General features: G+C 43.4%; 1 protein-coding gene across 3 annotated transcripts in view; it reads right to left on the bottom strand.

Annotated features, from left to right (window-relative positions):
* Positions 1 to 549: 549 nt before the first annotated feature.
* The window catches only part of CADM1 (cell adhesion molecule 1), a 277335-nt gene continuing 250459 nt past the window's right edge, over positions 550 to 27425 (bottom strand). For all 3 annotated transcript variants that reach the window (XM_040426205.1, XM_040426210.1, XM_040426215.1), the window contains 2 exons: positions 4988 to 5116; positions 550 to 3495 (listed from right to left, as the gene is read on the bottom strand). In XM_040426205.1, coding sequence (XP_040282139.1) covers positions 3377 to 3495; positions 4988 to 5116 — 248 coding nt within the window. In that variant the 3' untranslated portion in view covers positions 550 to 3376. The remainder of the gene's footprint in view (positions 3496 to 4987; positions 5117 to 27425) is intronic.

Genomic DNA, 27425 nt, shown 5'->3' with positions numbered 1-27425 from the left:
AAAAGTTGTGATTTTTTTTGTCTATCATTGCCCCAGGCACAGTTGTTAGAAAAAATTCTCGTTGAGGGCTTTGTTATTTCACGGCAGCAAAATTAACATTTTATATCCAAACTGATATGCTTACAGAACTACAGGCTCAATAGATATTTCAGTTTAGTGGATTATGTATACACAGTGATGCTGTATTTGTAAAAGAAATGACATCAGAACCGTATTTCAGATACCGGAAAGAAATATATATTCTTTACGTAATATTACAAATGGTTACGGATGAGAATTTATTTTACCCAATATCCAAAATTGAATGTAATTTTATTACCAAAAATCATATTTTATCAATCATCTCATATAAAAAGCATATTTGGTATTTTAAGCCAAAACCAGTAGTGGATCCAAAATACAGAGGAGGTACCAATCTTTCCATTATATTTTGGTTTCACTCCTGGATTTGGCAGATGCAGAATTCTGACCACAAGAAAGTTTTTAATATTCCTTTTGCAGAAGGGCGTGACAAACCTCTATTCAGGTTAAGGCTGCTGGTTTACAATATCCCTTAAGCAAGGATTATGGCGTCGCTGTACACAATTTCACTTTGAAAAAAGCATTTATTTATTTTTTTTTGTATTTCAGCTCATGCTAGCAAACATTGCCTAAAGCGACATATAGTGTGATCACCTGAAGATTCACAGAAAGGAGTCCAAAAATAAAATATGAACCCGATCCAAGGTAAAACTCTGACTCATCCACAGCCATTGGAAGAATGTTACGTAAAGAGAATCTTTCACTCTTTCATAACATACAAATATCTAGAAAACAGTCGATATGCAATCAAAACACATCAATGATAAAGACCATGTCTGTAACCTCCATTTGCTTCCCCTTAAACACTTCCTAATAGAAAATAAATCTGCAAATCATCACAATTTCTGGATAAACGAGATCTTATGAAACAAAAACAGAAAAAAATCTATCAAAAATCACAAACTGTTTGCCTATGTTTTTGATTAGACATCTTCAAAAGTGGACAATCCAACAGTGGCCACAAAGATGTGGTCAGTTTTCTGAACGATACATGATCCATGATAGAATTTTTAGGACAAGGGCTGTAAGCATGAATCTGTCGCACGTGAATGTGAGAATGAGTGTCTTGGCTTGTTTAAACGACCGAATCTCAGCTTTGCGTGGTCTTAAATATTTCTTCCCACTGAAAAGATGACCGAATCTCAGTCGAAGAACAAAAAATTATTTTGGTCAATATTTTTATCTTTTCCGAGTGGAGATCCAGTTCTGGTTAAGTATGGAAGGCTATATTGAGTCGAGATACCCCTAGACTTGCTCATTCATGGTGAGTTTCTTCATTTTACTTATGCCTCGGCCTACGCACGGTATAATATATTGTATAAGTTTGGGTCCCTGTGTGTTTGATATGTGGGTTGAGGCCAAAAGAGTGATGAGGAAGGTATTGAAATGAAAATGGCTCCTATGGTAGTGCACACATACACATAGGTGATGGGTCAAGCTAGGACACTCTACCTTGACAATGCTACTTAGGACTGGGGGAATTCAACCTTAAAATACCCTTTTTTTTAAATAAAAAATAAATCTTAATTCTTTCTTAACACATACATAAGAGAAAACATACGAGTCAGCTCGGCAGCCATCTTAAAATAACCCCTACATTTCAAATTTTGTAAGACGATATAGGTGCAGATCTACTCAGCAAAATACAGTGGGATTGACAAGAAAGCAACGCACTTACCCTGCTAACACCTTCTATAGCAGCAATGACATCTCATTGTTTTACAGTTTGACAACTTCAGACTGAACCCTTCAGACAACACAATAATATTACAGATTATATAATACAGGCGGCTCTTAGTAGAGTTATGTGAAGAGTTGAATGCCTCGGTTTCGCAGGTTGCTGTACTGCGCACTTTTACTACCATATATTTCAAACAAAGTGGCAGGAGGGTACAGCTGTGCAGTGTAGAAACACTGTAGTGACATCACAGCCCTGTACTAAGAGACAGCACTGAGAGAGGAAGATTTTTGTGGAAGAAAAGAATGAAGCGAGGAATGCCAGATTTGAGAAAAAAAATAACTTGCAGTGACAAAGGCATGAGATCAATGAAAAGGATAAAAAGGTAAAGGAGGTAGAAAGACGGAACAGACGGAGATGGGAAAAAGAAGGGCTTTCTATGAGTTTGGAAAATATTGGAAATTTGATTTTTCAGAGCAGAAGGAATTTTTTTTCCCCATGTACACCCCCTCTTTTTCCTCCAGCTTGCTCCCTTGTGAATAAAAAGGCACATCCGCTTGTATTTCCACCAACTGTCCGAGGTGGGGTGGGGGATGAAGTTGTAGGAGCTTCCTCATGCCTGAAGTGCAGTTGCTTCTGTAAAGTCTCTCTCTTTTTTTTTTTTTTTTACTGTTTGTTAATTAAGCGAGGCAAAATTCACTTCCCAGAGAAGAGCAGAATGACTCCTCCATATAACACGCTCGATGCCCAGAAAGGGACACACAGAAAAAGGACCAAGATGAAGAGTTGGAGAGTGAAGATACAGGCAGAATGAACACAATGAGAATGGATCAGCCAGAAGGCAAACAGGATGAAACGTAATGGACTGGAAAAACTATACGACGTGGACAGTCCCTATAGAAGGTGACATGAGGACACACAAGAGCAGGCAACAGGTGGGTAGGAATGGACTACAGGAATGGTTTTTTTTTACAGGAAAAAGCTCTTATAAAAAGCAGCGAGGATGAAGCGGATGCACAACAAACCAAAAGGACAGTTACACGGCCACAATCAGATGATATGGAAAAGCAGCCCTAATGGGAAGTGTAATGAGATAGACAAAACATAAGAGAACGCTCAGAAGGAAATGGCACAAGACAAGAATATAAAGCACCCCAGCAGGAAGTGACACGAAAACCAGCCGGGAACACAACAAGAACTTCTCGGGAAAGTGAAATAAAAAAAAAAAAACAAGCAAGGCACCAAATTGTCTGCAGATGATAAATAGGTCTCTTCAGTGGACAAGGAGCCTGTGAAATATGGGTGCAGAAAGATCTGCATACAGCATCCTCCTGCACTGAAGAGCCCAGAATCCATGTTTTACTTGCAACCCTACCCCCCCCACCCCACCACAAAATAAAAACAAGCATTTCAAGCTCCTGTTATTCCCATGAAAGGAAAGTGGCAAACAATAAAAGCAGAGAGTGTTGTGGGGCAATCACTTTATACCAGATGGGTCCCCCGCTCCTCCATCCGCTCCAAAACCAAATGATAAAAAAAAAACGCAAGACGTTGGAAGGTCCTTCTCCCTAAGGGCAGTGAGTCTGAAGAGAACTCGCACCCTTCAACAAGGCCAGGCTAGATAAAATATTCCTTCTTCTCTTCACAGCTGTTCTGCCCACCCTCTGCATTGATGATTGCAGTATCTGCATCTGCTGCGTCATCAGCGCCTTTGGCTTCATGGGTGAAGTATGTTCCTGTATGAGAGAAAACAAGAAATATGACACTTTCGGATATTATACCAGAAATGATGGCACACAGATTTTCAACGTATAAGATGCTCTGTAATGATCAGGCATGTGGGTGGGCTATTGTGACATCTGAGAACATCTATATTGGCATTGTATGGGAAGGTTCAATGAAGGTGGACATCATATCAAGTGATCAGGTGCAAAACATTTAGAATTTCTCACATAAATTTACCATTTCTGATAAGAGACAACAGTGCTAGGGTATATAAAAGTGAATATATCATTTTTTATATATTACTATCCATATATAAAAAACTAGAGCACATAACAGGCTGACATACCAGATCTGCAGCTTACTTGTCAACTTTGCTGTATAGACTGGGATATAGTTAGCTGAGGGTATCATTGTACTGATGGATTCCTAGATAAGGCTTTTTGTGTGCATCACCTCTGTCACTCTCCTATAGCTACCTACACCTAATACCTAGAGTCTGGCTTTAATGGTCTTCAACATTTCTTTGCCAATTAAAGGGGTTTTCCAGGACATGTTGGGTCCTGCAAGGGCTCCTTTTACACAGACTGATTTAGCAGGCAAGTATTAGAAACAAACACAACTTTCTCTTTACATGCAGCAGGTACTAGGTATATTGATAAGCGACCATTTCCACGATTGCTTGTACCCATACAGTTAAATTTTTTCTGTGCAGCAGATCCCATCTTACATAAGCCAATTTGCTGCACAGAAATGATGATTATCACTGACAACCAAAAGACACGATCACTGGAACGAGCATTTGTTCATTCACTAGTTGATCGCTGGCATCTTTTACACAGGTCAATTATTGGGAATGAACGTTTCAAGAAATGTTCCTCCCCAATAATTGGCCATATTGTAGGTCTGTGTAAACAAACCATTACCATTCCAAAGTTGCATGGATCGGCCGCTCGGTAACCCAGTCACGTGACACTCCTGTTGCTTCCAACAATGTCAAGTACTTTACCAGGTTTCCAGCATAAGGTATGAATGGGCCGTCACTTCCGCTGTGAATGGGGCCAGAACTATTCCTCTCCTTGGTGCATGATTACACCTGCGCATGTGCCAAGGAGAGGAATATTTATGGACCTTGTCCTCAGAGGAAGTAATGTCCCATCCATAGCTCAGGACAAAAACCTGCTAAAGAACATGACACTAGTGGAAGCAGGATTTTCAGAAGAGGAACGTCATATGACCAGGTTCCCATACGGCCGACACACACAAGTTTGTAAGGAAAAGTATATTTCAGAATTTCTTCTACAGGCAGGTTATGTGTAATTAAGATGGGTTTGTGTGAGCCGCTGGGACCTGTTAAATCTGCTTTAACACTCATTCATTCCAGCTGTTATAAAGTACACACACCTTTCTGCACTGTCTGTACATACTATGCAGGAAAAAGGTGTGCACCTTAAAGAAAGTTTTACAACATTTAAAAAATAAATAAAAATGTACAAACATAATTACCTTTATGCCGAGCAAAGTAACGTCCCAGGATGATGAGAAGGCAAAGCATAGCAAAGACAACAACAGCAACAACTCCCCCAATTACCGCATGGTCTACACCTAGAGGACCTTCTTCTGCTGCCCGGGTATCTGTTAGATAAACAGATGATTAAGACTTACAGTAGAACATACCACATAATTACAGACTAACACTAACAGTTACAGAGGACCAAGATGGTTTGTGGGTATTCCCATCTGGGGGATTTATGGTGTATTCACAGAATGTGCCATAAATGTTTGATAGGTGCATGTCCCTATATCCAAAATGGAACAGAGCACACTCGGCTATTTTCGGAAGTCTCATAGTAGTGACCACCACCACGAGACTTACGAAAATAGCCAAGCCAAAGCTTGGGTATTTTTTCTTTTTTAAGTCCCATAATGGTCAATGGAGGGTGGCTGCACATGCTTGCTCTCTGTTCATTTTCGGCCCTTTTCTGGAGATAGGAGGGGGGACCTGAACCTATCAGATATTTATCGCATATTCTATTGATGTGCCATAAATATTCTCGATGATAATACTCCAAAATGTTATGAATTGAGTAAATACCGGTATATGTTTTCTCGTGAGTAAATTTACATTTTCTCAGAAGAAACACTTCCATGCATTTTACTCATTTTGGGCAAAAGATAATTTTTTCAATTGGTATTTATTAAACATTTTCAGCAGTTTTAGTGATGGTTAAAAATCCCTCCCCCTGAGTTCTGTCAGCTCATGTGAAGCCTTATCTCTGATCTCACAAAACTTATTTACTGTAAGCTATACTTTTAGCAGTTTGGTAAGGGTCCTGACCTCAAACACTCATAATGGCTAAACTCTTAGGGTGCCGACACATGTTCAGGCTTTTTGATGAAGTTTTTGAAGTCAAAATCAGGTGTGGATCCTAACAGGAGAGAAAGTATTAGGGCAAATACTACTTTTTTTTTTTTAACACTACACTTTTTTCAACCTTATCCTGGTTTTGACTTCAAAAACTGCATCCAAAAACCTGAACGTGTGTCAGCTCCCTAAGGAGTTTAGCCATTATGAGTGTTTATGAAGTCAGGAGACCAGAGATAAGACTGTCAGCAAATAAAGACAAATTAAAAAATATATTTTTAGCAGAAAATGAGTAAAATGTAATTATAAAAAATAGTTCCGAAGGTGTCCAAAGCCTTTAAGTATAGAGAGGGTTTGTCGATTTTTCAAAATTGTGCTTAATTCCTCTGCAATTGTGTACTATGCTACAGTAAAAAGGACACAGTACTAAGTGGTTAGTGAACTATATTAGTATCAGATTATTTTATAGACGTGAATAAATGAATTACTGTTGTACCTAATACATGTTATCCTCTGCTTTAAAACACTGCCCCAAACAGAAGACCACAGAAACCCATAGAGTAAAAAAAAAAATCGTAAACCGTTTTTGAATTTAAACCTTGGCAATACTCATTGTGAATAGACAACCTAAAAACTAAACTGTTCAAATAAAAGAGGCTCGTTTGGAACAGTCTCCTCTCTTCCTGGAGTACCACTTGGTACTGCCCTGATGTAAATGTATAGAATGCCAAACAGTAAGAGAGTCAATTTACTGAGCGTGAATTAGACCTGATGCTGCCTAATCAGTTAAAGGTATGATCTACTTGGGAAAGGAAGAGTCTGGAGCTTTGAGCCTCAGCGGACAGAGTTGTCATTTACAGGTTCCAACGAAACGTGTCTAAGCAGAAACCTTAATGCTAAGTGACTGTTATTGATTCAAGTCCTGGTACAGGTAAGGAGGCTCATCGGGGACAGATCATGTAGAACGTCCAGAAAGAACTGGCAACAATCCTTCAGGATGGGTCAATACATAGAGGCCGGGAGGCATTTTAATTACAACTGCCCACACACCTGCAAAATCTCATTATCACAAAGTGACAGACACCTTATAAAGTTACAGAAAATGGAACAGGACATTTTTTTAAAGGGTCTGTGGAGTTTGTCTGGTATTGCAGCTCACAGACATTCAAATGATTAGACTGGAACCAAGACGCCAAATCAGATATAGTTCATGGAATAAAGTGGCAATTTTTCTCTTAAAAAACAAAATAATATTTTTTTTTCTAATCCTAGAAAATACCGTAACAGGATTTTTCAGGTTATAGATATTGATGAATCTGAAAGAAAGCCGAGTTGCAGTACCTGTGAATGGCCACTACACAGTGTATGGCGCTGTGATGTTCCAGCTTTGTATATTTTTTTTACTTCCTGGAAGCACGGCTGTACAATGCAGCTGTTTGGTGGTGGAGCCATGTGTCGGACTCCCACTGATCTGAAACGGATCACCCATCCTATAATTAGGTCATTAATATCTATAATTGGGAAACCCCTTTAATCCTTGATTATTAGTTTCAACATAGCACCCAGTTATACTATCCTATTATTATCATAGTAACATCAGATTATTACTAAAGTCAAAAAATCCAACAGGTTTAGCTAATGATAGCCTCACACCACACTGCCCATTGCTTTTAGGCCATACATAGCATATTTTTAGCTCATTGGTTTCTTTATTTTTTTTTAAATCCTTTTAATGACCCAGTGCAGGAATTTCATTTTCAAAACTATTTTAGTAGACCGGTTAATGAAAGGGCACCAGCTAAAGATTAAAGAAGCTCTTTCGAGAGTGTGATATAAATGGCCTAGATGTCATCAATATCTGATTGTTGGGTGTCCAACTCCTGGCACCCATGTCAGTTTGAAGTGGCGCGACCTCCTCACAACTTACCAAGCTCAGCGCCGTACATTGTGTAGTGACCGTGCTTGGTATTGCAGCTCAGGCCCATGCACTTGAATGGGACTGCGCTGCACCTAGGCCATGTGACTGATGACGGTGACATCAATGGCCTAGGAAACGATTGTGGCAGTCACCTGATAACCGCGGCCTCAAAAAAAAACACCGGAGTACCAGGAATTGGACTCCAACAGATTAGACCTATCCTGAGGATAGGCTGTCAATATTGAACACCCGGAATACCCATTTATCCTGTTTGGTTTGAAATAGATGCATCAAACATCTCTCACCTTATAAATATGATGATGTGTTAAAAACACATAGGTCGCCTGGTTTAGAAAACAGATTTCAGATGATCGCTGGGGGCGCAAGCAGCAGGACTCCCTGTAATCAGCTTAACAACAAAGTGGGATTCTTCAAAGTAGACAACGCTCACAAAAGAGTTGGGCATTGTATCAAACAAAATCACACCTTAAGGCCTCATGCACACGACCGTGACGTTTTTTTGCGGTGCATAAACTGTGGATCTGCAATTTGCGGAACGGAACGGGCGGCCCATTGTAGACATGCCTATTCTTGTCCTCAAAACGGACAAGAATAGGACATGCTATATTTTTTTGCGAGGCCTCGGAACGGAGCAACGGATGCGGACAGCACATGGAGTGTGCAAAAACTGCGGCTCGGATGCCTAACATAACTACGGTCGTATTCATGAGGCCTAAAGAGGAAAATTTTATGTTGATAGGATATCCTTAGATATCCTAAGATAGGTCATTAAAATTGGGTTGGCAAGGGGTCCAATTCATGGCACCCCCTCCAATCAGGTGTTAAATGGGAGAAGTGGTGCTGTAACTAAGCGCTAGCATCTACATAGTGGATGAAACTGGAGCTACTACAGACCAATTGATTGGAGGGGATGCCAGAAGTTGGGTTCCCACCAATTTGATATTGTTGATCTATCCAAAGGATAGGCCATCACTATAAATGTGCTCGAGAAAACAGTGATGGCCAGTTCGCAGTGTTTGCCAGCAAACACATGCGATCTGCCATCTTAACTGACAAGTCCAGCGAGGCACAGGTAAGCCCTTACCTGTGCGCGAGCCGGTCTGAAATGAAATCCGGACTCCGGGAGCAGGCAGTTCAGAGAACAGCCTCCGGGGGCCGTTCTCGGAACGGCCTGCTCCCGGAGACCACATTTCATTTCAGAGCGACTCGCGCACAGGTAAGGACTTACCTGTGCCTCCCCGGACTTGTCAGTTAAGATGGCAGATCGCATGTGTTCGCTGACAAACACTGCGAACTGGCCATCTCTACTCGAGAACCCTTATGAGGACCGATCTGTAGCTTTAAGAATGCAGCATGCCTATACACTAAATCAACTTCAAGAATCCATAGGTCAAGGACGACCGACCGTTTCCCTAGCACTAGGGTCTTCTTTGTCTTGGGTCCACTATTAATTAAACTGAATTAAGCCTCTTTGAAAGTAAATTAGCCACCAAATGTTTGCGACATAAGCAAGACTTCTTTTATCTCTCTGCATCTTCTCCTTCGTTTGTGAGTGGTACTTCATGCATTAAATGTTATTTCATCGACGGCTGTGTGAAAATCTTTTGTGTGGCGCCTCGTCATGTGCATGTTTTATTGGCCTTTTTTGAATTCAGGAAATGTATTGCAAAAAGATTAAGCTCATTGTGAGCAGCTCTGATAACAAATACCAAACAAAATGTATTAAAACGTAATAATAAAAAAAATAATCCCGCAGAGCAGAGGTCGGTGTGACAGCCTCACATGACAAATGCCACATTATTCGCATTACTTGCAAATCCTACTATGCTATTTTAGAAGAACATTGAGTCTTTCTCCAGTTCAGCCGCAGCAGAAACAAATGCCGATGATGTGAAATATTCTGACACAATGGTAAATATGTGAGCAGGATGTAGAGAGACGCCAGGAGAGCGAGGGGTATGCCGGGCACTATCAAAGGGCAGATTCTTCAACTTTTTATCTCTGGCTATAAAAATTTTAAAAGGCACCGATGCGAACAAGTCTAATTTACCAGACAGCTGACTATTCTCCATGGACTACACCAATATGGCCTTTATAGTAGCTGTATTATTGTAACCCTGCAATATGTCTCCTAAAGACAGAGCGATTCGTGCCAGCATTACAACTTCCCCGGCACCGCAATCTCATTTCCATGGTCTATCATTGTTCAATAAATGAAACCAAATACACAAGTATTTTCTTAATAGGATTAGCAGTTCCACCATAACATGAGCAGCATTATACCGCCACCATATTCAAATTAGATTTTACCATTTCCAAGATGCTGAATAAACCCTCTTTGTTAAAGAAATTAATGCATGTTAAAATACAATATTTGAAGTGTTTTTTTAGGCTGGGCGCACATGTACATCGGAGGCCTGCTTTTTGAGCCTTTGTCACAAGTTCCTTGCCAGCACAGCATGCAGCACAACCAGGTGGACCCTATTATAAATCAATAGGGTTTGTTGGGTGCCATTGGGGCTCATCATGTGATGGATTCAGCATAACGTTCTAACCAGATGCCATGGGGAAACTTCTTTCAAAAATTTCAAATGGTCATACAACCCTTTAATATGGAGCAGATTTGATAAGACTGGCATTTCATACTGTATTCCCCCCAAAAAAATTGTTAGCATGCATTTTGACATTTAGAGAGGTTGTGCAGGGGGATTATACGTATGACTTATCCTTAAAATAGGTTATCAATATCAGATCAGTGAGGGTCTGACTCCGGGCACCCCAGTCGATCAGCTATTTGAAGAGGGTGATGCGCTTGTGCAAGAGCTGCTTCCTCTTCAAGATTACGCTGCATGTCATCTCTTTTGCAGGAGCAATGGGATGTCTGGCGATTTGATATTGATGACTTATCCCGAACATAGGTTATCAATATAAATCCCCTGTACAACCCCTTTAACCACCTAACTGTTTTGCCCGAGCCCAGCTTCAACAGAGGAGATATCACTGTTAGAAATCAAGTCAGGAAAAACCGCAGGTAAAACCTGCTTTTACTTTTAGCTACATTCACAGCATCCTGATTTCTAACAGTGATATCTTCCCATGTACTGAACATATTGCTGTCATTCTGGTATTGCCAGCTTTCAAACACTACAAAGCCCATATCTCTCGCTGGTACCAAACCAGAGATATGAGCAGCTAAAGCAGTCACCCTCCATCCCTTCAGTCTGGAGGAGAATGAGAGAGCAGCTGCAGAGCTGACAGGCTGCAGGAGGAAAGGAAAAAAAACAGCAAAAATATATAGAAATGTGACACTCATGACTGTACTGACGCATATAATAAAATTACATTATTTTTGCCACACAGTGAATGCCGTAAAAAAGAAAATTCCACAAAATAATGTAAAATTTTTGTTTTTATATCTTTTTAAAAAAAAAAATCGAAAATAATAAAAGTTAGTTAAATTTAGAAGAAAAAATGTAAGTTATCACTGCTAGAACACAAAGTGGGAAAATATTATTGGTCCTTAAGGCTAAAATTAATTATGTCACTGAGGGGTTAAAATGCAATAGTGTCCCCTGAGTCGTGCGCCAACAAGATTTACTGCAGACACACATTATAAATCTACAATAAAAAAAGTGACATTTTTAGGATGGTTTTTCCAATTTTAATGTGACTGTTAGGCCTCATGCACACGACCGTTGTGTGCACCCGTGGCCGTTGTGCCGTTTTCCGTTTTTTTTCGCGGACCCATTGACTTTCAATGGGTCCGTGGAAAAATCGGAAAATGCACCGTTTTGCAGCCGCATCCGTGATCCGTGTTTCCTGGCCGTGAAAAAAATAGGACCTGTCCTATTTTTTTCACGGCCAACGGTTCACGGACCCACACAGTGTGCGCCCCCCCCCCCCTCCCCCCCTCTATTGTAATAATTCGTTGGTGGCACAGTGTGCGCCCCCCATCGCCCCCCCCCCCTCCCTCTATAGCATTAACAACATTGGTGGCCAGTGTGCGGCCTCCCATCTCCCCCCCCCCCCCCCATCATTGGTGGCAGCGAGTTCCGATCGGAGTCCCAGTTTAATAGCTGGGGCTCCGATCGGTAACCATGGCAACCAGGACGCTACTACAGTCCTGGTTGCCATGGTTACTTAGCAATAGTAGAAGATTCATACTTACCGGCTGCTGCGATGTTCATGTCCGGCCGGGAGCTCCACCTACTGTTAAGTGACAGGTCTGTGTGGCGCATTGCTAAATGAACTGTCACTTACCAGTAGGAGGAGCTCCCGGCCGGACACAGACATCGCAGCTCCCAGGTAAGTATGAATCTTTTACTATTGTACTATTGCTAGTAACCCGCTGCCACCAATGATCGGGGGGGGGGGGGGGGGGGGGGGGTAGATGGGAGGCCGCACACTGGCCACCAATGTTGTTAATTCTATAGAGGGAGGGGGGGCCAATGGGGGGCGCACACTGTGCCACCAACGATGTATTACAATAGAGGGAGGAAGGGGGGGGCGCACACTGTGCCACCAACGAATTATTACAATAGAGGGAGGAAGGGGGGGGGGGCACACTGTGCCACCAACGAATTTTTACAATAAAGGGAGGAAGGGGGGGGGGGCCGCACTGGCCACCAATGATATTCAAACTGGGGGGGGGGGGGGGGGGGCGGCCCCCTGCTGCCTGGCAGCCCTGATCTCTTACAGGGGGATATGATGGTACAATTAACCCCTTCAGGTGCGGCACCTGAGGGGTTAATAGTGCTGATCACGGCCCCCTGTAAGAGATCGGATGCTGCTAGGCAGCAGGGGGCAGTCATGTACACAGTTTGTAGTATATTCTAACTTGAAGCGTTCCCATCACCATGGGAACGCTTCTGTCTTAGAATATACTGTCGGAAATGAGGTTTCACGATCTAACTCATATCCGACAGTATATTCTAACATAGAGGCGTTCCCATGGTGATGGGGACGCTTCAAGTTAAAATATACCATCGGATTGGAGAAAACTCTGATCCGATGGTATAAAAGGGACTCCAGACTTTACATTGAAAGTCAATGGGGACGGATCAGTTTGAAATGGCACCATATTGTGTCAACGTCAAACGGATCCGTCCCCATTGACTTGCATTGTAATTCAGGACGGATCCGTTTGGCTCCGCACGGCCAGGCGGACACCAAAACGACTTTTTTTTTCATGTCCGTGGATCCTCCAAAAATCAAGGAAGACCCATGGACGAAAAAACGGTCACGGATCACGGGAAAACGGAACCCCGTTTTGCGGACCGCAAAAAAATACGGTCGTGTGCATGAGGCCTTAGTAGGTTAACATGCTTTTGGTGCATTGGGTCAATTCTGAAATCAGAAAATGACAACATTTTCATCTGCTATAAGTGTAGATTTGCGCCCCTTTAATAAATCTGTCTAAAAGTTTTAGGCCACGGCCCTTCCTCGTAAAACATACCCATTTTTCTATATGTGCCATAATAAGTTAATTTGTGCATTTTGCTAATTTTTGCTAACTTTTTTTTTTGGCAAAATTGGGGCTCAGTTTACACACACACAAAAAAAATTGTAGGTCATGCTCCTTCAGGTAAACCTTGGCCGCTTTTAAATTTTAGCCAGTGTCGTGTAATTTACATATTTTTTTGCAAAATGATTGAGATATTGACTTGAGATATTTATTTGGAACCAAGAATTTAAACTGTTGGAAGCAATTATGCAACCCATCTATTTGGCATTAATCTGAACGGCACCTAAAGATTAGCAGTAACTTTCAATTAGAATACAAACTGTACTAACAGTATGTAGAAGACAGAATATGAATGTAACAAGTCATATACAAATACAAAAAAAAAAAATGGAAGAGACTTACTAAAGGTCCTTTTACCCAAGATAGGGACAATTCTCAGACAATAACTGGCCTGTGGAAAATGTGCTGCTGATCATCCTTATTGGGTGATCATATATTTTATATATATCCCAAAAAAAAAAATATAAACTAATAGAAGCAGCACTGCATTACCTTAAACAGGATTTATAGTCCATTCATGTATAGTAATCCTCAACTGGTGGGTGCACGCAGTATCAGACCTTGGCTTGATGGTCCCAAAGATGTATCCTCAGAAAGATCTGCAGCACCCCAAATAGTTTCACAGCAGGTGTGTTTATTCAAAAGATAGCATCATGACAGAGCGACGTTTCGACTCAAAAGAAAAAGACTCTCTTGAGTCGAAACGTCTGTCTGTCATGATGCTATCTTGTGAATAAATGCACCTACTGCGGATCATTCTGAGGATACATATATTTTATGTGGCACATAAAGGCCCCATTTGTCACCAGCACATCACCCCGTGTAAACCCTGTGTGATATGCTGCCTGCCAACAAGGAAACTGCATAAGGATGAACAATCATAGTAGTGATCATTCATCCCAATACATTACCAATCATTGCTGCATGTAAATGAGAGGGCAACGATTGGAAACACAGGAACGTCTGCCCCCGACGACTGCCTGCTGTTTTGGCCTATCTAAAAGGGTCTTATGTTAAATGCACCACAATGTTGGCTCAATTTGCAGCACAATCTAACTTACCTGGCTTGTGGCAAATTTATCTTTTGTGCCTCTCTAGACAGTTTTGAAAAGGTGGTGGCTTAGAGGAGCCATAATATGCAGCAAAAATGTGCCCCAATTTTCAAGCAAAATATTGGTCTAAAGTAGGCCAACCAAGGGATGACGTAAGGAACAGAAAATCTAACATGTCTCACAAGATGCATCAAATCTATCACACAGCATGAGCCGCTGCGATACGTTTGGCGTATCATCCACCTGTCTGGTCTAGTTTTAAGCTGTGTAAATGTAAGAACTAATATTACATCCCACTATGTTTTCTCTTGCTCTGTGGCTCTGCACACTAGGAAAGACCTTTTTATCATGTACTGTAAATGACAACTCGTGTATTCTTTAAACGCAATGACGTGGCCTTTAGTTTGAAGTGTGAATGTAATTATAGAAGAAGCTAATGCAGCTACAGCAATTTAGGAAATGGCGACTTTCAAGACGCTCAGAACATTCAACTGAGGATGGATGGTGAACATTGCCATGAGACAGGGACGTAAATGTTAAAAGGGGTTCTTTGGGACTAACCATAACTTAAACAATAAAATATCACAGCTTATATATAAATATATCTGTGCACTGGGTCGAAATGGAAGGGAGGGTTGCTCTACGGACAGGATATTGAACGCGAGTCCAAGGAAATCTATACTAATAAAAGCCCTGTGTACGTGCTCAGGGCTGTTGTCCGTGCGTGTGTGCCGATTAGTGAAGTGCGCTTGCGCAGCGCACAAACCAATCAGCACACACGCAGCGCACAAACCAATCAGCACACACTCCACACACAGCAGGGTGAGTGTGTGCCGATTATATACCATCGGATCTAAGTTTTCTCCAATCAGATGGTATATTTTAACTTGAAGCGTCCCCATCACCATGGGAACGCCTCTATGTTAGAATATACCATCGGATTTGAGTTAGAACGTGAAAACTCAGATCCGACAGTATATTCTAACACAGAGGCGTTCCCATGGTGATGGGGACGCTTCAAGTTAGAATATACTAAGAACTGTGGACATAACGGCCCCCTGCTGCCTGGCAGCACCCGATCTCTTACAGGGGACTGTGATCCGCACAATTAACCCCTCAGGTGCCGCACCTGAGGGGTTAATTGTGCGTATCATAGCCCCCTGTAAGAGATTAGGTGCTGCCAGGCAGCAGGGGCCAGACCCCCCTCCCTCCCCAGTTTTAAATTCATTGGTGGCCAGTGCGGCCCGCCCTCCCTCCCCAGTATTAAATTCATTGGTGGCCAGTGCGGCCCCCCCTCCCTCCCCAGTATTAAATTCATTGGTGGCCAGTGCGGCCCCCCTCCCTCCCCAGTATTAAATTCATTGGTGGCCAGTGCGGCCCCCCCTCCCTCCCTCCACAGTATTAAATTCATTGGTGGCCAGTGCGGCCTCCCCTCTCCGTGCGTGTGTGCCGATTATAGAAGTGCGCATGCGCAGCGGACACACACACACACACACACGCGGACACACACACACACACACACACACACAGGCCAATCCAGGTCGCAGAGCCGGTCTCAGGGGCACAGCGGCGGGACAGCAGCGCTCATGGAGGAGGACGCCGGGAGCCGGGCACAGCGGCTTTCAGAGTTATACTCTGCCCGGAGCACACGGGACAGCGCAGCAGTCACAGATCCGGGGAGCCGTCCACACAGAGCCGGCTATCTTACTCATTATGCCGCACTGCGCATGCGCCCGCTTCCCCACACCCGCAGTGCGGCCAGACGCCGCGCCATCGGCACACACTCCACGGACACTAAATGTGCAGCATCCTATTGTAATGGCAGCGGGGGGCAGTCACTGTATTGCACCAGCCCCGCTCACTTACTACATGATGAGGCGGGCGGCCAGGCACTGGTAGCGTAACTCACTAAGTGACGCCCCTGCTCCGCCCACTGCATGAATGAAGCAGTCGGCGCAGGCGCATGACGTAGTGAGTTACGCTGCCAGTGCCTGGCACCCGCCCGGCCTCCTGCCTCATCATGTAGTAAGTGAAGATCGTTATTATTATTACAGTTATTCAAAGTATTACTACTCTGAGCGGGGCCGGTGCAATACAGTGACTGCACCAGGCCCCGCTGCCATTACATTCACACTAAACAGCGACACTGTTATGGGGGTATCTGTGGATGACACATAGCATAAGATGCTAGATGTCATCCACAGATACCCCCATAACAGTGTCAGCCACAGACCACCCCCATAACAGTGTCAGCCACAGACCACCCCCATAACAGTGTCAGCCACAGACCACCCCCATAACAGTGTCAGCCTCAGATACCCCCATAACAGTGTCAGCCTCAGATACCCCCATAACAGTGTCAGCCACATATACCCCCATAACAGTGTCAGCCACATATACCCCCATAACAGAGTCAGCCACATATACCCCCATAACAGAGTCAGCCACATATACCCCCATAACAGAGTCAGCCACATATACCCCCATAACAGTGTCAGCCACATATACCCCCATAACAGTGTCAGCCACATATACCCCCATAACAGTGTCAGCCACATATACCCCCATAACAGTGTCAGCCACATATACCCCCATAACAGTGTCAGCCACATATACCCCCATAACAGTGTCAGCCACATATACCCCCATAACAGTGTCAGCCACATATACCCCCATAACAGTGTCAGCCACATATACCCCCATAACAGTGTCAGCCACATATACCCCCATAACAGTGTCAGCCACATATACCCCCATAACAGTGTCAGCCACATATACCCCCATAACAGTGTCAGCCACATATACCCCCATAACAGTGTCAGCCACATATACCCCCATAACAGTGTCAGCCACATATACCCCCATAACAGTGTCAGCCACATATACCCCCATAACAGTGTCAGCCACATATACCCCCATAACAGTGTCAGCCACATATACCCCCATAACAGTGTCAGCCACATATACCCCCATAACAGTGTCAGCCACATATACCCCCATAACAGTGTCAGCCACATATACCCCCATAACAGTGTCAGCCACATATACCCCCATAACAGTGTCAGCCACATATACCCCCATAACAGTGTCAGCCACATATACCCCCATAACAGTGTCAGCCACATATACCCCCATAACAGTGTCAGCCACATAGACCCCCATAACAGTGTCAGCCACATAGACCCCCATAACAGTGTCAGCCACATAGACCCCCATAACAGTGTCAGCCACATAGACCCCCATAACAGTGTCAGCCACATAGACCCCCATAACAGTGTCAGCCACATAGACCCCCATAACAGTGTCAGCCACATAGACCCCCATAACAGTGTCAGCCACATAGACCCCCATAACAGTGTCAGCCACATATACCCCCATAACAGTGTCAGCCACATAGACCCCCATAACAGTGTCAGCCACATAGACCCCCATAACAGTGTCAGCCACATATACCCCCATAACAGTGTCAGCCACATAGACCCCCATAACAGTGTCAGCCACATAGACCCCCATAACAGTGTCAGCCACATAGACCCCCATAACAGTGTCAGCCACATAGACCCCCATAACAGTGTCAGCCACATAGACCCCCATAACAGTGTCAGCCACATAGACCCCCATAACAGTGTCAGCCACATAGACCCCCATAACAGTGTCAGCCACATAGACCCCCATAACAGTGTCAGCCACATATACCCCCATAACAGTGTCAGCCACATAGACCCCCATAACAGTGTCAGCCACATAGACCCCCATAACAGTGTCAGCCACATAGACCCCCATAACAGTGTCAGCCACATAGACCCCCATAACAGTGTCAGCCACATAGACCCCCATAACAGTGTCAGCCACATATACCCCCATAACAGTGTCAGCCACATATACCCCCATAACAGTGTCAGCCACATATACCCCCATAACAGTGTCAGCCACATATACCCCCATAACAGTGTCAGCCACATATACCCCCATAACAGTGTCAGCCACATATACCCCCATAACAGTGTCAGCCACATATACCCCCATAACAGTGTCAGCCACATATACCCCCATAACAGTGTCAGCCACATATACCCCCATAACAGTGTCAGCCACATATACCCCCATAACAGTGTCAGCCACATATACCCCCATAACAGTGTCAGCCACATATACCCCCATAACAGTGTCAGCCACATATACCCCCATAACATTGTCAGCCACATATACCCCCATAACAGTGTCAGCCACATATACCCCCATAACAGTGTCAGCCACATATACCCCCATAACAGTGTCAGCCACATATACCCCCATAACAGTGTCAGCCACATATACCCCCATAACAGTGTCAGCCACATAGACCCCCATAACAGTGTCAGCCACATAGACCCCCATAACAGTGCCATCCACAGATCCCCCATAACAGTGCCATTCACAGATACCCCCATAACAGTGCCATCCACAGATACCCCCATAACAGTGCCATCCACAGATACCCCCATAACAGTGCCATCCACAGATACCCCCATAACAGTGCCATCCACAGATACCCCCATAACAGTGCCATCCACAGATACCCCCATAACAGTGCCATCCACAGATACCCCCATAACAGTGCCATCCACAGATACCCCCATAACAGTGCCAGCACTACTGTTCTAGCGCCCGTTATTGTAACGGGCTTAATGTCTAGTTAAAATACAATCTCCTCGACTTACATTATCCCATGAATACTCTGACCAGCCAAGCATGCTCGTTTACCCCAAAAGGAAGGTGGAAAGGGTTAAAAAGCTGGCGCTTTTACAGATCTTATAGGGCCCCATGGCAAAAATAAGTTTGGCCCCCCTCTCCGCCCCACCCAGTTTACCAAAACGTGGGGACTATCACAAAGTGTTCTTCTGTTCGGTTATTGGAAATAGAAAAATATAATGCGAGTGAGTGGTGGATACATCACACGACAAAGCCTAAGGGAAGGTCTGCGTAGACAGGCACGTGTTGTTCTGCACTAGGTCAGCGCATGTACCAACGTAATGTAAAACTGTGGACAACAAATACATTTCTTCACAAATTAACCTATAGAGATCAAGGTTTTGCGTGCTATGGTTACATAAAAAAAAAAAAAAAGTAAAGGAGGGCCCCACCACCAGTAATCCGGCTCTGAATATAGCCGCAAACATTTTGTCACGATCAGTGTGGAAGGGAAACTCCACACTGAACACAGGAGGGAAGGGGAACAGTAACTGGGCCTGGAAAATAGGGAAGAAACAGGTCACCTCCTAGATAACCCTAATCCAGGCCCTAACTATCTATCAATATGAATAGACCCTGAAGGTAGGAATATTCAATGCAGGATACCTAGGCCTTTATATCCCTATTAGGCCCTGGAAAAGGTTAGGACCAGATACAACCCATTCCTCCCCAGATGGATGAATGGAAGTCTCTGTCTCAGGCCAAGATACAAACAACAGGGAATATAACAAACACAAACAAACGCGACATTTAACTTCTGTAGAGACGGACGAGCAGGAACACCAGAGACGACCTCACACCAGCTCAGCCAAACCCAAATGAAGCTATCTACCACATAGTCAGAAGGGTGGGCTCAGACTATAAAAGGTAGAAGTGATGACCACTGAGCAACAGCTGAGAAAAGGGAAGTGGTCATTAACCCTATCAATACTGAATCAAGAGAATTCAAGGAGGCTGTTAGATTCCTCCACGCTCAGCCAATCTCCTTGATTTCCTGACAGTCACCTGAGGGACCGTGACACATTTTACGTCAAACTGGCCATGGATGCTCAAGACAGCAGACGAAGGATCTTTCTGGGAGAATGTTCTTTCAAAGAAAGTTATTTCAGCCACGATCGATCTTTCTTCAAACAAAGGATCTTTTGTCCCACTAGTGGACGAAAATGTCAAACTTCGACACCTTCTTGTCAGACGTTGTTAAAGTGTAACGGTCATTCCTTTTTTTTATTTTTATAATGTATCGGGGCAGTGATACTGACCATTTTTGTAATATACTTTAATTGCTGAAATCGTACATTTCTATTTGAAGCATAGCTCTAAAGTGGCCCATTTTGAGCCTCAGCAACGCTCCTCTCCTCTGTGGAGACTTGCTCAACACTGACTGTGGTTATGTAAACAGAAGACAAAGGAGCGTTGCTGAGGCTCAAAACGGGCCACTTTAGAGCTATTTTTCAAATAGAAATGTACGATTTCAGTAATTAAAGTATATTACAAAATTGGTCAGCATCACTGCCCCTATACATTAAAAAAAATTAAAAACATAATGACAGTTACACTTTAAGTTGCACACATCCATTTTGGTCAACTTCAGACTATTGCGTATGGGCACCTTCCGTGCTATAATCATACAAGACTTTGACGGAGGCTACGCCGGACCATGTAATGCACCAAGTGAAGATTGTAATACCGCACTTCCACCTTGTATCTAATGATTGTCAATGTTGGATGCGAAATACTGTACAACGTGCTTCGACTGCAACACAAATCCAAACACTGTTGGACATTTGGTCGCCAGCAGCATGCAACTTTGCCATATAGACCACAATACAAATCACGTGCGACTTACCTGCAACTTTTCTGCAGTTGGCTGTGTTTTTAAACTCAAGTCGCAGGTCTAAAATAGTTGCGTTGCAGATAAGTCGCACCAATGTTTCTGCTTGCATGACCTGATGTCGCGTGACACGTCGCCATAGTCAACAAAGAACCGAAATTCTAGCCAAGGTCTTCCGTCTGTTGAGTGAAGTGCCCACATCTTGCAGAAGTACAACCATCAGCGAGGATTCAATATTCCCTCATGTAGCTATTTGTGCCCCAGATTGTTAAACAGTATAAATATATTACTGATGTTAACACAACCCTCAGGACTGTAATAAAAGGGCAAACTAATCCACTTAATGGATAGTTTGCCTTCAGAATTTCCCTAATTATCTCTCATAGGAAACATATACTCATTAAAAAGCAGATTCTAAAATGTTCCTTGTAGTGTGCCTTTTTTAAGAGTTATCATACAAACCTGATTTATCGCCCAAACTCCGAGAATCTCAAGTCTTAAAGGATGTCAGAGATTGAGAATGAGCACAGCAAACACAGGATAGAGGAAAGGACCTCACGAAGGAACAGTACATGGTCTGCAGTAGTCAGACAACAAGCACTAAAAGAGAGAAGGGCAACGTTGGGAAATATACTCCAACCAGAGGCTTGTGAGGCTTCAGATACTAGTCTTACTGAGTCTAGTCTTAATCCCTTAAGGACTAAGCGATTTTTCATTTTTTGTGTCTCCGTTTTTCACTCCCTGCCTGACTGGTGCCATAACTTGTTTATTTTTACGTACACGCCGCCATATGGGGGCTTGTTTTTTGTGGGAAAGTTGTACTTTCTAATGGTGCCAATTAATGTTGCATACAAGGTAGTGGGAAGCTGGAAAAAAAAAATCCAGATGGAGAGGAACTGGAAAAAAAAAAAAATGCAATTCTGCCACAGTTGTATGGGTTTCATTTTTACGGCGTTCCCTATGCGGTAAAACTGACCTGTGCCATTCATTCTCTGGATCAGTACAATTACAGCGATACCACATATGTATACCGGTAGTGTTTCTTGTGTTTTAATGCTTAACAAAAAATAAAAACTTTTTTTTCTTTTCATCGCCATCTACAGAGCTGTGTTAGGGCAAATTTTTTTACAGGGTGATCTGTACTTTTCATTGATACCATTTTGGGGTGTGTGACTTTTTTATCGCATTTTATTCTTTGACTTTTTTTTTTTACTGTTACGCTGTTCAGGATATATTTTTTGTATTTTAATAGTACAACGTTTTGTCATGTGGCAATGCCTATGATGTTTGTTTTATAGTTTTTTTTTTTTAATATGGGAAAAAGGGGGTGATTAGAATTTTTATATTTATCATCATATATCATCAGATCACTTCTCTCATAGACGCCAATGTATTAGCATTAACGTCCATGAGAAATTCGCTATGTTCCTATGGAGCCCTGCCAAAGAGGGACCAAGCCTGCCAGAGAATGAACGGCTCTCCCGATTGCTGCTAGGGGGAGCAGTTCCAACACTCCTGGGTTTTCAGCGCACAGACATTAGCTCTGGGTGTCTGCTGGGTAAAAACAGCAGGCACCCGGCGGCTATGGTAGTAACTCTGCTGCGGTGGATGTTTCTAAGGGATTAAAGGATCACTTGTGCTTTCACAAATTTTTTGATATGTCATAGCAACATATCAAAGATTTTGATTGGTGGGGGTCTGAATGCTGAGACCCCCACCGATTACTAGATAGGAGGGCTCAAATAGTGCGCTCCCCCTCCTCGCTGTAGTGTTTCTCTCTCCTCATTCGGTGGGGTTCTCAGCACTCAGACACCCCATCCCTCTGGATCAAAATCTTTGATATGTCGCTATGACATGTAAAAAAAAAAAAAATGTAGTTTAAGATGTGCATGCACCTTCAGGCTAACCGCCATCGCTCCCGAATCCCCCATACACATGCATGTTCAGCTTGACCATGCATGTACACTGCCAGACAACTCTGGTGGAGGCTTTTTTCTCAGGAGAAGAAACATTAGGCATTAAAGGACTGAAATTCTACGCGCCATTCTCCAAACATCATCTGGCAGTGGAGAGTTGGGAGAACCCACACACCTGCCAAAAAGGGTTCATCCACTTCAAGGCTCCTCTCCACAACCAGTGACCCTTGTGAGGTCTACCTTAGATCCAAAAGCCAGTGACACAGGCTACTACAGTAGATAAAAGGAAAGGAAGCTACGGAATCAGCGAAAGCATCACTTGGATCAAGATTTTACATAAGGAGTGGGCCACCAGTATCACAGGCATAGGAGCTAGGAAGGGAAGGAATTACTGTCAAGCAGACACTGGAATTAGCCAAGGTCAAAACATCACCAATGGCACTTGGAAGTATCGCCACATGTCAGGAGCATCGCTGTCAGTTCTGACTGACCACATTGTAGGAGAGGTGCGATAAAAAAGCTTGGGGACTTCCTAAGTATACAATGGGATAGGATTATTGAGCGGGATAATTGAGAATATGTTCTTGGGAAATGAATGGTGAGACATCAGGAAAATAAATGATGTATAACCTAAATGGTACAGCCACACGTGGCGTAACCCTGGCAGATGTTCCACTGCAAAACTGCCTGCACAAAATCCACCGCGTTTACAGCAAGTAACAAAGTGCGTGAGGCTACTTTCACATCTCCATCAGCAAAAACGATTCCGTTACGGTAATACAATCATCTGCATCCGTTCTGAATGGATCCGGTTGTATTATCTCTAAAATGACCGTGAAGGATCGGGCACTAAAATCATTGCAAGTCAGCGGGCGCTGGATCAGTTTTCTTTCGTGTCCGAGAAAACGAACCCGACACCATTGACTTACATTGTGTTTTATAACTGATCTATCTTGATCAGTATCCTATGACACACACAAAAACGCTGCTTGCAGCGGTGGTGTGTCCGGCACGGAAACGCAACCAAACGGAACGGAATGCATTCTAGTGCACTACGTTCCATTCAGTTCTGTTTTGTCCCCATTGACTATGAATGGGGGCAAAATTGAAGGTTTTTCCTCCGATTTTAAGATACTATGACAGATCTCTATAGCGGAAAGTAAAATGCAGATGTGAAAGTAGCCTGACATTTTAAAAAATGTCAACCACACTGCGCAGAATATTTTTGCAGTGGTGCCTGCACACAACTTTACCTGCGGCGTAGATTTTATATATTCAGCATGTTGATTTATGCTGCAGATTTCATGCATGGGGTGAAATCCACAGCAAAGTCAAACGACTTTCAGCTGCGGCCTTGTGTCGATGTTCCCCAAGGATGAATTTAGATGTGGCGGATTTGCTACAGATTTTTCCTGTGGAATTCTGTGGGTAAAAGCTCTGAACATTTTCTGCAGGCTGCAGTTTTTCCAATCTGCCGTACGCTCAGGTTCGTCACGGATTTTATCACCTTCAATCTAGCAAGGGTAAAATCCACATGTAACACGATAAGGACATAGGACAGAAAGAGAAACGTGGACAATTTGCAAAAACCACTGGACATAACAGAAAAAAGAAAAGAAAAATAGAAAAACCAAAAAAGAGTTTCGGTGATCGGTAGCAGGAGAGCGCTCTGGGAAGAAAGAGGACAGATAGTCAAGGAAAGGTGGAAAGTGCAAGAAGCAGATCATGGAAAGGTGGAAGAATGGGACCAAGTCTACACAGCGGGTTATAATGAAAGGCCGAGTGGTGAGCTGACATACAAGAAAAGGCAAAGGGCATAATGGCCAGCAGAACAATGTGGAAAAGATCACATGCTAAAAAGAAGTAATAGTAAGAAGGAAGTACAAAGGAGACCAGGTTAGTTAGGGGACAAAACGAGGAGACTGACGGCATCGAGTGCACAATAGAGAAGACAAAGAGCAGAAAGGGATCATAAAGGATGAAGAACATCAAGAACCTGAACCAAACTGAGTTAAAATAGAACAAAGAAGAATGTTACAATCCGATACTTCAATAAAGACCTGGGTCTATAGTCACATCGTCAGGAAGACGCACTGTCTGGACAAATGGAGAATACATACAGTATATGCATTCCCTGTACAGAGACTACAGTAATGTACAATAACTCACAAGAAAGCCACCAAACACACAATGAAATGATGAGCAAGGTAACATACCAGAGGCGGGCAGTTACCAACATGCAATGATCTGCTCGTGCACCGCATGCCACATGTTACAATCATGCACATATGCAGGAAGACGGAAACGGTGAGCATGTACGCCTCTAATAGTGTAGAGGGACCTTTACAATCAAAGTGGTTCTTTAAACATTAGAAAACACTAGATCATTCTTCTAAAAACCGCTCCAATGTTGTCTCTATAGGCTTTGTCTGGTCTCCCAACGGACTTATGGCTCTCAGAAAGTGGCAATACAAAGCAAGCGATTATCGAACGTCTTTTTATAGAGCAAAAGTAGTAAACCATAAAAACTACACAGAATTGTTACTGCCACAATCCTAGTGACCCACAGAATACAGCGAAGGTACCATCTATACTGCAAATGTCGTCAAAATGAGACCTAAAAAGAGAAAACTCAAAAAGTTGCCTAATTACTATTACTATTTTTTTTTATTCAATCGGAATCCTCGTAAAAATAATAAAAGTGAATAAGTCACCTTTGCCGCAAAATAATGACATTGAAAAATACAAAATAAATTAATAAAACAAGCGCTCATACAGTTACACTGATGGGAAAAAAAATAGTTATGGGTGTTGCAATGTCAGGAAGAAAAATGCCCAGGTCTGAAAAAGGGGTTATCCCCGACCCAGGGTGGGGGTGACACTCACCTGATCCCCACTGCTGGATCCGTTCTGTCGGGCTCCTGAGCTGGCAGTTCCGCTCCCATGTTTGCCGAGGATAACATCCGTCAACGGGAACACATGTGACCGCTGCAGCTAATCACAGGCTTCAGCGATGACCTGCTCCCCCTGCAGCCTGTGATTAGCTGCAGCGGTTAAAATGTGTCCCTTTTGACGTATGTTATCCTCGGCACACATGGGAGTGGAACTGCTGACCCAGGAGCCCAGCAGACCGGATCCAGCCGCGGGGATCAGATGAGCGTCACCCCCCACCCTGGGTCGGGCAGGTATGGGCCACTCTGTTAGAGTTAAATAACCTCTTTGAGGCCCAAAGTAAGCAGGTTGCTAAAAGGTTAAATGTTGATTTTCCAAATGACGTTCTTCAATGTACTGCACTCAATAAACATGTCACGTAGGTGAGAACTGTCACTTATTTTTCAGATTGTTAGTAGCTCAAGTGTCAGAGGTGGTGGTAGAGGAGCTTCACGGGCGGGGATGTGATAACAACATACAGGGGCTGGGAGATGCTTAGACAGGATTTGGTAGGCCCCCTGTCCAGCTACATAGGTGGTATGTCTACCAGTAAAGCACAGAAGGCAGCACTTCTAAGATTACACTGACATTAGTGTTTGTTTGGTGTCCACCTAGCTGGGGATATACAAGATTATAGAACAGTATAGTATAGAGTATATACACTGCCTGTTCAAAAAAAAAAAAAGTCACCACCTTGATTTAACTAAGCAAATAGTTATGAGCCTCCTATTGGATAATTACAGCATGGGCGATTATCTTTCAGCTGGTAACAAGTTATTTAACCCCAACTGGTGCAATGAGTTGCTTCTCATTTCTTAAACAACCATGTCGAAAGACACATCTCGTGGTCGTGGAAAAGATGTTAGTCTGTTTGAGAAGGGTCAAATCATTGGCATGCGTCAAGCAGAAAAAACATCTAAGGAGATTGCAGAAACTACTAAAATTGGGTTAAGAACGGTCATTATTAAAAACTGGAAGGATAGTGGGGACCCATCGTATTCGAGGAAGAAATGTGTCTGGAAATATATCCTGAATGATCGTGATCGGCGATCACTTAAACGTTTGGTGAAATCAAATCGAAGAAAAACAACAGTAGAACTCAGGGCTATGTTTAATAGTGAAAGTAAGAGCATTTCCACATGCACAATGCGAAGGGAACTCAAGGGATTGGGACTGAACAGCTGTGTAGCCGTAAGAAAACCACTGATCAGTGAGGCAAACCAGAAAAAAAGGCTTCAGTTTGCTAGGGAGCATAAAGATTGGACTCTGAAGCAATGGAAGAAGGTCATGTGGTCTGATGAGTCCAGATTTACCCTGTTCCAGAGTGATGGGCGCATCAGGGTAAGAAGAGAGGCAGATGAAGTGATGCCCCCATCATGCCTAGTGCCTACTGTACAAGCCTGGGGGGGCAGTGCTATGATCTGGGGTTGCTGCAGTTGGTCAGGTCTAGGTTCAGCAACAGTGTGTGCTCCAAGAATGAGGTCAGCGACTACCTGAACATACTGAATGACCAGGTTATTCCATCAATGGATTTTTTCTTCCCTGATGGCACGGGCATATTCCAAGATGACAATGCCAGGATTCATCAGGCTCAAATTGTGAAAGAGGTTTAGGGAGCATGAGACATCATTTTCACACATGGATTGGACACCACA

The sequence above is a fragment of the Bufo bufo genome, chromosome 1, assembly GCF_905171765.1.
Source record: "Bufo bufo chromosome 1, aBufBuf1.1, whole genome shotgun sequence".
Lineage (NCBI taxonomy): Eukaryota > Metazoa > Chordata > Amphibia > Anura > Bufonidae > Bufo > Bufo bufo.
This window is presented reverse-complemented; position numbering and strand designations above follow the sequence as displayed.